Below are 16,022 nucleotides of genomic sequence, written 5' to 3' on the forward strand. Positions count from 1 at the left end.
ACCGGAGGCCAACGTGCAGGACGCACAGCGCGCACTCGCCGATCAGATACTGGAAACGGAGCGGACCAACCCGGACTCCTTAGTTATTGTCCTCGGTGACTTTAACAAAGGTAATCTCAGACACGAACTCCCCAAATACAAACAGTTTATTAAATGCCCCACCAGGGAGGGGAACACTCTGGATCACTGTTACACCACAGTCAGTAACGCTTTTCACGCCGTCACCCGCGCTGCACTGGGACACTCTGACCACGACATGGTCCACCTGATTCCCACATACAGGCAGAAATTAAAACTTTCTAAGCCTGTTGTGAGAACTTCGAAGAAGTGGACTAGTGAAGCTGCAGAGGACCTGAAGGCGTGTTTGGACTGTACTGACTGGGATGTTTTCAGGACTGCTACCAACAGTCTGGATGAGTACACAGAGGCTGTGACTTCATATATCAGCTTCTGTGAGGACTGCTGCGTACCAACTCGGACCAGGGTGAGTTACAACAACGACAAACCCTGGTTCACAGCAAGACTGCGACAGCTGAGGTTGGAAAAGGAAGAGGCGTTTAAGAGTGGCAACAGAGCGGAGTTTAAGGAAGCCAAGTACAAGTTTAGCAAGGCGGTGAGGGAAGCTAAACGACTGTACTCAGAGAGACTACAAAACCAGTTCTCCTCCAACGACTCTGCTTCTGTGTGGAGGGGGCTCAGGCAGATCACCAACTACAAGCCAAGAGCCCCCAACTCTGCTAACGACCGACGCCTCGCCAACAGCCTCAACGACTTCTACTGTCGTTTTGAAAGACAATGGGACAGTCCTGACACCATCCCCCACACCATCACCCACCAGCTCCAGCCCAACAGCCCCAACCCCCTCATCACACCTGGGGCTGAACTCTCACACCTCCTACCACCGCAGCTGCCCCCCACAGCGCCCCCCACTCCTCCAGCATCAACACCTCTGTCTGTCCTTGAAAGAGATGTGAACAGGCTCTTCAAGAGACAAAACCCGCGTAAAGCTGCTGGACCAGACTCCATCTCCCCATCCTGCCTGAAGCGCTGCGCCGATCAGCTGTCTCCGGTGTTCACGGACATCTTCAACACCTCACTGGAGACATGCCACGTGCCAGCCTGCTTCAAGGCCTCCACCATCATCCCTGTCCCCAAAAAACCAGGGCCCACTGGATTAAATGACTACAGACCCGTCGCCCTGACCTCTGTGGTCATGAAATCATTTGAACGCCTGGTTTTGTCCCACCTCAAATCCATCACAGACTCTCTGCTGGACCCCCTGCAGTTCGCCTACAGAGCCAACAGGTCTGTAGACGACGCCGTCAACCTGGCTCTACACTACATCCTCCAGCACCTGGACTCCGCAGGATCCTATGCCAGGATCCTGTTTGTGGACTTCAGCTCTGCCTTCAACACGATCGTCCCGGCTCTTCTTCAGGACAAGCTCTCCCAGCTCAACGTGCCTGACCCCACCTGCAGGTGGATCACAGATTTCCTGTCTGACAGGAAGCAGCACGTGAAGCTGGGGAAACACGTCTCTGACTCGCGGACGATCAGCACCGGCTCCCCCCAAGGCTGCGTTCTTTCTCCTCTACTCTTCTCCCTCTACACCAACAGCTGCACCTCCAGTCACCAGTCTGTCAAGCTCCTGAAGTTCGCGGACGACACCACCCTCATCGGACTCATCTCTGGAGAGGATGAGTCTGCCTACAGGTGGGAGATTGACCATCTGGTGACCTGGTGCAACAGCAACAACCTGGAGCTTAACGCTTCAAAGACAGTGGAGATGGTTGTTGACTTCAGGAAGAGCGCAGCCCCACCCGCCCCCATCACCCTGTGTGACTCTGCAGTGGACACTGTGGAGTCCTTCCGTTTCCTGGGCTCCATCATCAGCCAGGACCTCCGGTGGGAGCTGAACATCAGCTCCGTCATCAAGAAAGCCCAACAGAGGATGTACTTCCTGAGGCAGCTGAGGAAGTTTAACCTGCCACAAACAATGCTGGTTCACTTCTACACTGCCATCATAGAGTCCATCCTCACCTCCTCCATCACCGTCTGGTACGCTGCTGCCTCCACCAAGGACAGACGCAGACTGCAGCGTATCATCCGCTCTGCAGAGAGGGTGATCGGCTGCAACCTTCCATCTCTTCAGGACCTGTACTCCTCCAGGACCCTGAGGAGAGCAGGGAAGATCGCTGCCGACCCCTCCCACCCCGGACACCATCTGTTCGACCCCCTCCCCTCTGGCAGGAGGCTGCGGTCCATCAGGACCAAAACCTCCCGCCACAAAAACAGTTTCTTCCCCTCTGCAGTCAACCTGACAAACTCTCACTGACCCCCCCCCAGAACACAAACACAAGCTATACGTTATATTAACGTACATCACCCCTGTCCCCACTGCGTTACATTAACGCACCCACCCCCTACTGGACACTTTATCTGGACACTTTACTTTATTCTGGTCACTGCACTGTTGTTATTTATCTTATCTAATTTTTTTTTTTTATTTTTATTTTTATTCTTATTCTTATTTTAGCTTTTATATTCTACTTATTTGTTATCAAAACAATAGCACCTTCAGACCACAGCAAATTCCTTGTAATGTATGTTACTTGGCAATAAACAGTTTCTGATTCTGATTCTGATTCTGATTCTGAGATAGTGCTATGCTTAGGCCTAAAGCCAGACTTAAATGAAGTTAATAGTTATAGAATAGTAAAGAATATAGTATAGAAGTAAGTATAGAATATAGAATAGTAATAGTATAGAATAGTAAATAAACAGAATAGTTAATAAGAATGAAAAATTATTTAAACTGTTCATTACCAAGTGACGCATTTTTCCAAAACGGGATCATTTTGAAATTGAACAGTAATTATTTAATTCAGATTTGCTACCACCATTATGGAGAGGAAGAATATAGGCAGTCTCCCAAACTATAGAAACGATGTCTGAGGTAAAGCGAAAATTGAAAATATGAGTTATATATTCAGATACAGTATTATAGCTGTGCTGAGGATTTCTGGATCTCTGCAATTCATATGAGAGGACATCGATGAACTCATTGATTTTATAACAGGGTTCATCAACTTCTGTGTGGATAATGTTGTTCCAACAGAGACTGTACGCTGTTTTCCAAACAACAAACCTTGGGTCACCAGAGACATCAGTCCTCTTGAATGAGAAAAAGAGCGTCTTCAGAGATGGGGACACCAAACTGTCCCCCCACCATCAGCTCCCTCCAACGCCTTTACAATAGCTTTCTCCTCCCCCACACCAGCTCTCCCCAACAACGCTACAGGGCCCATCACACACTGCACACCGACCGACCTTCACAGTGGAGCAGGTGAGAAGAGAGTTGAGTAGACTCCGTCCAGGCAAGGCTGCGGGTCCAGACAGCATCAGCCCAAAGGTATTCAAAGCGTGTACCACCCAACTGCGTGGAGTACTTAAGTTAAGCTGAGAAAGACGTCCTGCCTGGTGCCTGCACCAAAGAAGGCATGCCCTAGCATCTCCAATGACTACAGACTGGTCGTTGACTTCCCACTTAATGAAGTCCCTGGAGAAGCTGGTCCTGCCATACCTACAGTCCTTGGTTATGCCGTCAGTGGACCCCCTTCAGTTTGCCTACCAGCAAAAGGTGGGGGTGAAAGATGCCGTCAGTGGACCCCCTTCAGTTTGCCCACCAGCAAAAGGTGGGAATGAAAGATGCCATCATCTTCCTGCTTCACCGTGCCTATGCTCACATGAACGGGCTGGGTAACAGTGTGAGAGTCATGTTCTTTGAGTTCTCCATTGCGTTCAACACCATCCAGCCTGCCCTGCAGGGGAGCAAGCTGACGGCAATACAGGTATACGCAGTGGTTGTGTGCAATTGTGGACTATCTGACTGGTCGGCCACAGTATGTTAGAATGCAGGGCTGCGTGTCTGACACTGTGGTGAGCTACACGGGGGCCCAATAGTTCACCCTCTACACCTCGGACTTCAGATACAACTCCAGGTGCTGCCACCTTCTGATGTTCACTGTCGACTTTACAATTGTGGACTGCATCAGCGAGGGGAAGGGGGCGTAGTAGAGTACAGGGGTGTAGTGGACACCTTCATTGAGTTGTGTAGGCTGAACCACATGCAGCTAAACACTGGTAAGATGAAGGAATTGGTGGTAGGCAGACTTGAAGGAGACTTCAAGACTTCAACATCCCCTACACCTACTTCCGTCCAGGGGTTGGACGTGGTTACTGTGGCTATGTACAAGAAGGGCCAGAGCCGGCTCTACTTTTTGCGGAGACACCGGTCATTCAATGTCTGCAGTACCATGCTGAGGCTGTGGTAGCCGGTGTTATTTTCTTTGTCATTGTGTGCTGGAGCAGCAAGGTGAGGGAAGTCAGCGCCAATAGATTTAACAACCTCACCAGGAAGGCTGAATCTGACATGGGGATGGATCTTGCTACTTTGTCCCCAGTGTCCACAATCAAGCTGCCTGAATTCATGATTGGCATGAGAAGCTCCACCTGTGCTTTAGATCCTATTCCATCCAACCTTGTTAAGGACTGCTTCCGAGCTACCCCACCCCCCATCACAGAAATCATTAACCTCCTCCTTCAGCTCTGGTTCAGTCCCCCAAACACTCAAATTGGCTGCTGTCACCCCCATCCTCAAAAAACCTGGCCTCAACCCTGACATCATGAGCAATTTGCGGCCCATCTCTAATTTCCCCTTTCTGTCAAAAATACTGGCACGTTTTTTTTCGCCTCCCTACTCAAAGCTCACCTCATTTCAAAATGTCATGAGATGACCTTTGTTGTGATTTGGCGCTTTATACATAAAATTGAATTGAATTGAATTGAATTTCCAACAAACTGTTTGAACCATTTCAATCCGGTTGCCGCTCACAGCACTGAAACAGCCCTCCTCAAAGTAACCAATGACCTCCTCCTCTGCTCAGACTCCTCACCTCACCATTCTCATCCCCCTGGACCTCACTGCGGCCTTCAACACCATCAACCACACTATTCTTCTCTCCTGCCTCGAATCCTCCCTCAACTTCACCGGTGCTGCCCTCTCCTGGTTAAAATCATACCTCACAAACAGACAACAGTTCATCAACATCAACAACTGCATCTACTCGACTGTTCCTCTGTCCCAAGGCGTCCCCCAGGGTTTGGTGCTTGGTCCTCTCCTGTTCATCCTCTACATGCTCACCCTTGGCAACATCATTCACCGTCATGGTCTCCACTTCCACTGCCACGCCGATGATGTCCAGCTCTACATCTCCACTAAATCCATCGCCACTGCAACCCACTCCACTCCGACCAAATCATGGATGCAAGCCAAAGCATGATAAATTACGATAAATCAGACATGATCATCATTGGTCCCAAATCCCTCACCAAAACTACTCACAACCTCTGCCTCACCATTGATAACTCCAATCTGTCTCCCTCCCCACACATCCGCAACCTCGGGGTCATTTTCGACAGCAACCTCTCCTTTGAACACCATGTCAATCAAATCAGCAGAACTGCCTTTTTCCCCAAAAACAAAGCTCGTCTGCTGCCGAAACTTGGATTCATGCATTCATCACATCCAGATTTGACTACTGCAGCAGCATTCTTTATGGCACACCATCCAAAGTCCTAAATAAGCTCCAAGTATATCCAGAACTCTGCTGCTCACCTGCTTACCCAGTCCCGCTCCCGTGACCACATCACCCCTGTCCTCCAGAACCTCCACTGGCTCCCTGTCCGACAACGAATCAGATTCAAAGTCCTTCTCCTCACTCATAAAGCCCTCCATAACCAGGCCCCCCTCCTACCTCACCGACTTGCTCCACCACCACACTCCTTCCCGCAGCCTCCGCTCCTCTGACGCCAACCTCCTGTCTCCACCTCTCAGTACCAAGCACCGGACCTGGGGGGCAACAGAGCCTTCTCCAGAGCTGCCCCCTCCCTCTGGAACACTCTCCCCAAACACGTTCAAATCACTAATCAAAACTCACCTTTTCAGAACTGCTTTTAATGTGTGATTAACCCTTGTATTATATTGGTTTCTCCCCCCTTATTTTGGTGTTCCCGGTCAAATTTGACCGGTCTGGTTTAACTGCTCTTACATTAACACAAAAAACATAATTCAAACATAATCATCACCAAATTTTAATTAACACCTTTTAATGCTGTAAATAATGTCTCCAACTAATGGTGAACATGAATAACTGCAGTGAATATACAAAGAATAGACACTGTAAATTAGGGGTTATAATAATAATCAAAACAGAGACCAAATTCACAGAACATCAGAAAATCAACATGAATAGTCATCTTTGTGTGTGTGTGTGTGTGTGTGCGTGTGTGCGTGTGTGTGTGTTCACACACAGGAGTGGCATTGTACAATTAGGTTGGAGTGTGCCTTGCAAACGTAGGCATCACATTTGTAGCATGTCAGTCTTGTTTTATTGTCTCTCGGGGCACGGAGCTTGCATCTCTTCCTCTTTTGCCCCTGTCCTTGTTGGGGGGGAACAAACACCTAATTGTTTAGTTTGAAATGTGTAAATCTTTATATATGGGGCCTTTGAACAGGTATGATACATTGTTTGGTCTCCTGTGGGGGGATGGACACATAAGCACGAGAAAGAGACAGGTTCCCATAAATGACACCTAATTCTTCAGTGTGGTTCACGTGGGGGAATATATATGTGTGTGTGTGTGTGAGTGAGAGAGAGAGAGAGAGTGTGCGTGTGTGTGTGTGTGAGTGTGAGTGAGAGAGAGAGAGAGAGAGTGAGTGTGCGTGTGTGTGTGTGTGAGAGAGAGAGAGAGAGAGAGAGACAGCGAGAGTGTGTGTGGGGGGCACACAAATTCTTCAGTGTGGTGTGTGAGTGTGTGTGTGTGGGGGGTGGTTGTGGATGTGTGAGTGTGCATGGGGACGTTTTCCATCTAATAGATGAACATAATCTAGTATTACCCATTCATTTCCTATGCCGGTCACTTTTGACCGGGAACACCACAGGTGTTACAAAGTTGATTAGACCACTCAAAATTCAATGAAAGTGGTGGTCAGCAATTTCATATGTTCAAATGCCTAGTGTGGAGGATATCATAAGGCCTTGAGGCAATCAGAGGAAAAATAAAAATGTTATGATTTTATGAAGTTGTAAATCGGTCAGATTTGACCCAAACACAACAGAAGGGTTAATGAGTGTTTTTAATATCTTGCTTTTATCACCATTTCAACTTATGTGTTTAACTTAGTGTCTCTGAGTACCATGAAAAGCGCTCTATAAAGAAAATGATGAAAATAAAAAGAAATTTAAAAAAAATACTATTATTATTAGACTGTTACCACCACAATGCACAACACCACAGGAAACCCTTTCTTCCTCTCTCTTTCTCTCTGCATTACTGTCTCTCTGTGGATTACAATCATTACCATTATGGGACATAATATGCAATAACGGGACATTGCAACATATTTGCACTCTTCCTTATTTGTACTACATCTGCTGCACAGTTTGACATTTCAATTTTTCCTTTTTAATTAATTGGCAAACATAACTAAAATCCTGTTTTCCCTTTTTTCATTATGGGGTATTTAGTGTGGATTGATGAGGGGAAAATATATACTGTGTATATACGATTTTAGCATAAGGCTGCAACATAACATGTGAAAAGAATACTGATGAAATGCATTGTGTGTGTGCAGTAGAAAAGTCCTTGCTTAGGACTTTGATGTCTCACGAGGGAGACATTTCAGCGGGTAGCATGGGTAAGAAAGTGAGGCTGAGCTGCAGTCAGATATAATGGAGACAAATGCGTTGCCAGGAGGCTATAGAATGATGCCACGGGGCACAGTCTGAAATAGATTGGCCATGATGACTTCCTGGACAGGCACCGCTGAACAAATAGCCGAGCGGGGAGACAGGCTGACAGTGTGAGCAGAGAGCCTGATCGTGGCTTTTAAAAACAGCGGAGATGCGCGACCCACACACTTGATGTGTTTATCAGTGTGAGGGAGATAACGTTTCCGGATCTCAGCAATTACTTTTTTGGAGTACGTTATCATATCTATCATATGTGTGCTCTTATGTCCATCACTTTTGTCCAGATTGAAATATCAATATACTGTAGCAACTAATTTACCACTTTAGCAGAGACACTCATGGGCCCCCAAAGGATGAAACCTTATGACTTTGGTGATCCCTCAACAATTCCTCGAGCACCACCAATACCAGACCCTAGGTTGTTTATCTGTCAATTAATTTATGCTAATTTTAATTTTTTTAAAAAAACACCCACGTGAAAAAATTGCAATAATGAAAAACCAAAAACAGGCAGTTTCCCCACTTAGACAGGTTGGTAGAATTTCCCTTCTGAGTATTCTTTAGTTTATTTAAGTAAACTGAGTTAAACGGTTAATGGTTGTTTACAATGACTGTTGGCCAAATAGTTTTACCATTCGCCTTTGTTTTTTCTCTGACCAACCTGGGGGTTTGTTTGCAACCTGTCTGATCTCATGTGACTGCTTGTGTTTTTGGTCCACCAGACATCTTTTTGGCGATGTCACCATGTTTCCCCCGATCTCAGCAAGTCATTTTGCGAGAACAATGTCATTATTACTGACACAAATGGCGGCCAAACTAAGGAAATGACGTCCAGGTTTTGATAATTATTGTGCTTGACGTTTTCAAAGATCTGTCTATTTGTAGGTGAACAATAGGCTATACATGTGAACTCTATGAACGCATTTGTTAGGGATCAGTGAACTACATATACAGGGTAATCATGGTCACCAACATTTCAGCAGGATATCCCTCCCTTGAATATTTTGTGGTGTGAACAATGTAATATGTGAGCAGATTTGCAGCTCTGACCAGTTGACAGTTTTAGTCATTAAACAGTCAATCAACCCCAGCAAAGAGTAGCAACTCTGTAAAGGGGTCTCATACTTGATCCCCCCCCCCTTTCCTCCTCTGCACAAGGTATTTCCATATTTCAAAGATACTGTCAAATTGTGTCTTGTTAGGCGTGAAGTGAAGCTTACTCTCCGTTGAGACAACGTCGCAGAGAGTAGGAGGCTCCTCCCCCGCAGGTCCGAGAGCAGTCGCTCCAGGGGCCCCAGGCGTCCCACCCAATGTCCTTGTCTTCATCTGAGCGGGTCATCCTGGACGTCTACACGAGGACAAACACCAACACAAAGGTCACTTATTTCAATCGGGTAATGTTCTGAACAGTTTATATTAAGTTCGACATGTCTCACATCATTTCAAGGGAATAACTCAATAGACCAGCCCCCCCCCCAAAGTGCAAGGGTTAATATTTCTCATTTGTTTTAAAAGACCTGTGTAAACACCAAGGTAGAGTAAAGAGGATATCTGGAGTTCCCCGTGCAGTCACCAGAGCTAACGTTAAACTCGATTTTGATGGTAAAATTGTTTGACTGCCCTCACTGTCAAAACCTCCAAGCCGGTGGAAAAGACAAAGACAAAAACTCCATTCCGTCGCTTGGTGATGGACAATAATATATTTTTTTTCTGATTATGCTGTGACATCTCTTCACTAGTCCCAGTTTAATAATGTAACTGCAATGCGAATGTAAACAAACCCACTGTGATCATTCACTCAAGCACACCATGGCATGTCAGGGTAGGGATTTTGTCGACTGCCTTTGTTGTGATTAATAAAATTTTAATAAAACAGTAATCAGAGTCAAAAGTCGGACATTTGGTGTAAAAAAAAAAAAAAGCTTGGTTTTGGACTTCCTGTCAATAAGATCATTGTTTGATTTCTGTCAGAAAACCAATAAACCCGACAAAGAGAGAAACTGCTGCAGGGTTTGAAGTAAGTGCTCTGAACCGAGTAGGCGTGAAAAATACTTCTTGATAAAGCTTAAGCTAAAAAAAAAAAAGAAAAAAAGAAGAAGCTAAAAGGCCCAGTGGAACGTGCTGAAAATTGTGCCATGCTGGCAGAGATCATGACAGCGAATATATCCACACTGAGCTAACACAGCAGAAGATTAGCTCAGTCTGGTCACAAAACCCCGGGTTAGGACAACTATCAACTGACTCGCAGAGACGGATGATTGACATGTGTGTACACCCCTGCGGACAAAAACAAAAAACATCAATGATCGCCAGAATGTCTATCAGATTGCATGAAATCAGGATGAGGTAGAATTCTCTTCGTCCCAGTTATTCAGCAGAAAACGGCATGACTGACATTCAGTTCAGAGGATGAGTCCTACTGTCTTTGGTGATCCCCTGATTTTCAATTCAGTTCAATTCAGTGTTATTTGTACGGCGCCAAATCACAACAACTACAGAGACCCAACAGTTCCCACCATGAGCAAGCACTATGGAGACAGTGGCAAGGAAAAACTTCCTAATGGCTATGACTAATAACAGTAGTTACAGCTGTAATAACAACTGAATTAATAATAATAATTGTAGCGATGAGAGTCGTGTAGTGTCATCACCGGCAAGTGTGAAAATGAACGTATGCAAAACAAGACTACACTTTGAGATTGTATATATTTATATAGTCAAAAGACTAAAACCTTTGTCTGTAAGCTTCAAAGCTTAAAATAAGTCTTAACGCTTAAACCTCATAAGAAATCTAGTTTTTGCAGTGTGGAGTCATTCCCGGTACTTTGAGTTGAGCTACATTATACCATGTGTCACACAGTGTTGTCCCATTGGGAGCATTCTCCAGTAGTAGTAGTGGCAGAGTGTAAGAGTCCAGCAGTTAGCTGGTGCGGGCCTCAGGTCCCACTCTGCTGAATAATGGGCTGCTGAAATGCAAAAGAGAACCAGCACTTCACCCTCTGTAGCCACTGAACAGCAGCATTACCTCACAGCCCCGTGATACGCTCATCTGTTTTAGGCAATTAGGACCACCAAGCTGCGACAGCTTTCATGCGTCTCGCCCCCCAACCCTTTCTTCTATCTTATCTGCGGTGTGAAAAGCTAAGATGAAAGGGAGGGAGGGAGTGATGGAGAGAGAGAGACTTTGATAGAGAGTGGGAGAGAATGGAAAGTTTTCCTGGCTGCGTGTCACCAGAAATAGGAAAATTGGCTTCCCCTGGGTCAGTGATGTCACTGCAGACCCCGTGGTGCCAAAGAAAAAAAGGAATCTCATACTGGAGCTGCATGTGTGTGTGTGTGTGTGTGTGTGTATGTGAGAGGAAAGCTAAGTATTTAAGGAAAATAAATCAGAGAACCAAAGAACTGAACCTTCCAAAGTGCTTTTAAATTGTGCCCTTCAACCCGTGCGTCACCGGACCAATAGTCAAAACACGTATTTATACAATTCAGAAAAGTGTTTTTCCTGGAGAAGTGGTAGCGCAGGCCCTCCCCCAAAACCCTTTCTTGCCTTGTCAGTGAAACTCAGAGCACAGGAACAAACTCTAATTCCTCTGACAATGTTATTTATGCCTGGTCAACCAGAATTAACATTTCTGACATGCCTCCGCAGGTTTCATTTCACCCTGCCTGCCAGGCCCGGATCACTAGCTGACCTTGGAGCTGGCAGAGCGAATCGCTTTGCAGTCTTCAACCTCGTTACGTCGCACCCACATAGACGGGATCGATCCGCGGGCCTTGGACTGTTGCGCTGGGGTGGAACTCGGTATTCTCTCGCTCTTCTCTGCCTGCTGCATCCGAAGGGACAGACTGATCCGGTAGAGAGGAATTAGACACGTTAGCACTCCTGCTAATAGGATAAAACCACCTTTTGTTGTCGGGCTCAGCCGGCTAACAGCCATCACAGACCTCCGACAGTAATAACATCGGCATGAGGAGAATCTGTCCAGCCAAGGCTTTTTTGGCCTGGACAGCCTGCCTGGCCTATTGTGAGCTCTGCATAGCTCAGTATCAGCAATCTGTGTCCACTGACAACCCAGATGACCTGGACATGTATAGTATATTTCTCAATTTGCCATGATGAGGACATGGTAAGATAGCCCCTGAGCGCAAGTTCCATTGGTACTACTTTCAAATAAGGCAGCCTTTATAAAGGGTTTATGAGGGTTCATAACCTCAAACTTGATGGCTTATTATTATTTTGCCTCTTCAGACCTCTTAAAACTATTCATATGAAAGAATCCGAGGAAGTAAAGTTATTGGTTGAACTAAGCATATGCAACCTGTAACACAGGGTGGGTTAGAACAACAGAAAGAAACTAGAGAAAGTGAGAAACTCAAAGTCGGGGAGAGGGAGGTTGTGCCGTCGTGTTTTTTTCCAATGTGTAACATTATTCAGTGTGAGCCAGCGTGAAATCTAGTTGCAGCAATCCTAAGTAATTAAGAGATAACTAACACCCTGGTGAACGCATGTTGGGCCAAAATAGAACTGGTTTCGTTGTAACAGTCTTTGATCCAGATAAAAGCAGCTGTAGGGGTATATAAACTGGGCAGTGCAGCTTTAACAACCAAAATCTTTTGGTGCATACAGAAAAAGTAAATATGACTAGTTTTTTTCAATTTTTCATTTGCCAGATTTAATGGAGTAATTGAATGATCGGATGACACACAGACCAAATACGATTACCAGTGTTATGTTGGCCTGTACACGCATTTATCTCAATTAGATTGACCACTCTACAAAAACACAAGGAGGCCCGGAAGCTCGATATTTTTACCACTGCTCTCTGGCCAATCAGCTTCAACATATCCATTCAAATGGATCCACCCCAATCAATCGGACAACAAATGGTTAGATATAACAAACAGTTCGGATTTCAGCCGTACCATTCCTCAGCTGGATAATCAAATGCCATCCTTGATTCATAACGTTAACGATAGGAGAAACTTGAGAGAAACCCTGATTTTCTCAATTAATAAGAAACCACCACAAGATACAGATATTTCAGGACTAAAAATGCCAACCTACAACTCGTACAACAGAAGACACTCCACAGAATTCACTTCACTGGACGTAAATCTGTTCACATCGCATACAACATAGCCCAGATAAGCTATGTTCGTGCCACCTGGCACTGCACACCAATGAAACAATTTTGGAAAGACATCACTGAGTCACTATCCCTCTTCATCCCCCTCCCTTTGCGCACTAGGGGACATATCGTCAAGAACAGCAGTGGATTACTCCCCGTGGCTCTAACCATCGCCAAGAGAACTATCCTCATGAACTGGAGATCAGGGAACACCACGAATATTACGCACTGGAAAAACGTGTCCGCCTGTAAATTTACCCACCTCCGTCAAACACACTACAACAGAACAGAACCCTACCCCACCTGGTCAGCTTTCATTCATTTCCTATAATCATGATTCCATTGTTTCTCTTGCCTGCCATCCATAACTTTTTAATACATTTCATTCTGTATCAATACCTACAAGAAGAAGGAAAGGAGGATAGATCTATATATATATATATTGCTAATCATTCTACATCACCTTAACACACTGCAGACCTTCAGCATGTTTTGCACTGATTTCATTATAGACTTGGACCACATAAGCTAACACTGCTGTTGTTTTATGCTATTCACTTAATATAAAATTCCACACAGTGCGAGTTGGATATCCTGATGTTTTGTGACGTGAAGATACATTGAATTGAACGTGAGTTTGGACACATTGTCCTGGCTCAATTTGTTGGGATGTCCAATCCCGAAAGATAGAGCACTTCTTTTCATTTTTTTCCTTGCTGGCAAAACTCAGCCACTGTTGGGTGAATCCATCATTAATTCATTCAGTCATCCTTTCTTTTATTCACTGATTTATTTATTGATTCCGTCTTTCTTTTCCTCCAGTAATCCCAAATTACATCATAGATTTCCCTCTTTGTTTTGCGAATCATGAAACATGTAAGTGCAAATCCTATTAGGTTGCTTCACACTTGATCTCCTGCCGAGTTTCAGGGCTGGTAAACAGACTTGCATCACTTTGTTTGGTTGTAGGAGCTCATGCAGAGTGAAAATAGCCAGCAGCATTAATCTCAGTTTGTGTACTGATATGGGAGTGTGTCTGATGGGATTAGAAAAAAGAAAAAAAATGCCTGCCTCCTGTATGAGAGTGTTGAATACAATCTACTACTTATGAGATCTGTTTAATGTTCTCTCAACTGGCTTACTTCACTGTAGGTGAAACCCATGTACAAGGGAGGATTATGGCCAATGTCTATGGCAGGGGTCTGCGATTCAACCATTTCTCCTAGAAAGTTCATATGACACTAATCCACATTAGCAAGTGGTGTTCACTGGCAACATTTAGTTCCAGTTAAGAAATCAGGCAGGAGGGGCACGAGACACAAAGCAAAATGAGAAAGTGGAGGCTAAGGCTGTGGATGGGCACTAAAAGGATTTGAGTGAATTTTTGAATTTGAGCTTTGAAGTTGTCACAAGTCGCCAGTATGCCTCTTCAGAAGGGAATGTCGGGCTCAAAAATCGAAAACACAGTTGCACGGTTTGCAAAGTGGTTAGCTCTGGTGGAGAGTATGCGATGTGATTTGTTGTAAATGTCTTCTAACCATGACCACTATCTGTCTGTGTGGTTTTAGTTGCCTAATCTTGCACTTTGAGGCCTGAGTAAGCTTCAAACAAGGGGCTTGTTTGTATCGTCTAACATTGTGTCTGCACACTATCAATTACATCCGGTTTCATCCCAAGAATTGCTATCAGAGGGTCTCTTACCAATTCAACATCTATTCTACTTTGTTCACAGTGGTAAATATGTATTTCCAAAAGTTATCTAACAATGGGCGTTGCCAAATTCTATGTAAATGGGTAGCCATGGTCTCTCCATAATGCCCTCCAACATCTACTTGATTTGACTACCGGTTTGGAACCGGAACCATCAAATCTGTTGATTATCCATCCATTGAAATTCTCTCCACGAAATTGGCGTTGGTGACTGTGTGGGGTTGAGTGCAGATCTCTGGCCAAACTCCCTTATTTAAAATGTGTGACTTTGCAGGGTCAGAGATATATACCATTACGTATATATGCGCATACAGCGACGGCCTATGCTCCTTTCCAATCAGCTAAATACCACTTACGTCTGTGCTATGCCTTATTAGCTGTGCGAGGGGTTCTATACTGAGGACAAATAGAAGAGGCTTGCCTGAAACCCCTCAAAGAAACACCCATTTTCCCTCACTGACGCCTGTGGAGATGAGCATAAAAGCTGGACCCATTTAACAAAGCCATTCCCTAGACCATATCGCTTCAATACTTTAAAAAGAAAAGGCCAGGAGACACGGTCAAATGCCTTTTCAGTGTCCAAGTCCAGTGCCATACATGTCAACAAACATTTTTGTATCCTGCCAATATTTATATGACAGACTGACAGTAAAGCCTGTCTGATCTGGATGTGCCAAAATTGTGATATTTTAGTCTCTTTGCAAGTATGGTGGTCAACATTTTACAATTGGAATCTTGGAGGGCCTTGGGAGCTCCACTCCATGGGGTTTTATCCCTCCTTATGTGAAACTGAAATAATTGTCTCCTTCCAATCTTTCCCCGTGTTTCAAATGCACGAGTGTAAGACTTATATAATCTATAAAGACCTCGTCAAATAAATGAGAATACCCATCAGTATGGCTTCGCACACTAACCCAAAGCCTCTGGAATAACATAACTATCGTCTCCCGAATCCTGGGTCACAGCATTCGACTACCCCCTTCCCTTTGCCTCTTAGGAGACCTCACTGCCATCAGTCACCTACACAAACACCACAACGCAGTACTGTATAGCAATACAATAAAAGACAACACTGCTCAACGTCACAAAGGTTCGATTTGTTGGCAGAACATCTCTCAATGGAACAAATCTCTAACATCTAACAACAATCAAGCAGCTGAATCTCATGGCACTTTCAGGGCCTTTGTGAATACTCTGGATCTGCCAGTGAATTGAAAGGGTTGGGCGTTTTTTATTGCGTCTTTTTTTTGTTTGTTTTTTATATATACATTATGTCCTTGTTTTTGGGTAAAAATGAATGTGCACGACCAAGTGTAACACCATGGACACCTTGACGGTTGGACTGTCGAAAAGTCTCTGCTGTTAACCT

At 44.9% G+C, this 16,022-nt stretch overlaps 1 protein-coding gene across 1 annotated transcript in view; it reads right to left on the minus strand.

Annotated features, from left to right (window-relative positions):
• The window catches only part of adamtsl3 (ADAMTS-like 3), a 190,147-nt gene that overhangs the window by 85,023 nt on the left and 89,102 nt on the right, over positions 1-16,022 (minus strand). Inside the window, exon 4 of the mRNA XM_070906035.1 lies at positions 9,035-9,162. Within this exon, the coding sequence (XP_070762136.1) occupies positions 9,035-9,162 (128 nt within the window). The remainder of the gene's footprint in view (positions 1-9,034; positions 9,163-16,022) is intronic.

This window comes from Enoplosus armatus, chromosome 1, assembly GCF_043641665.1.
Source record: "Enoplosus armatus isolate fEnoArm2 chromosome 1, fEnoArm2.hap1, whole genome shotgun sequence".
Lineage (NCBI taxonomy): Eukaryota > Metazoa > Chordata > Actinopteri > Centrarchiformes > Enoplosidae > Enoplosus > Enoplosus armatus.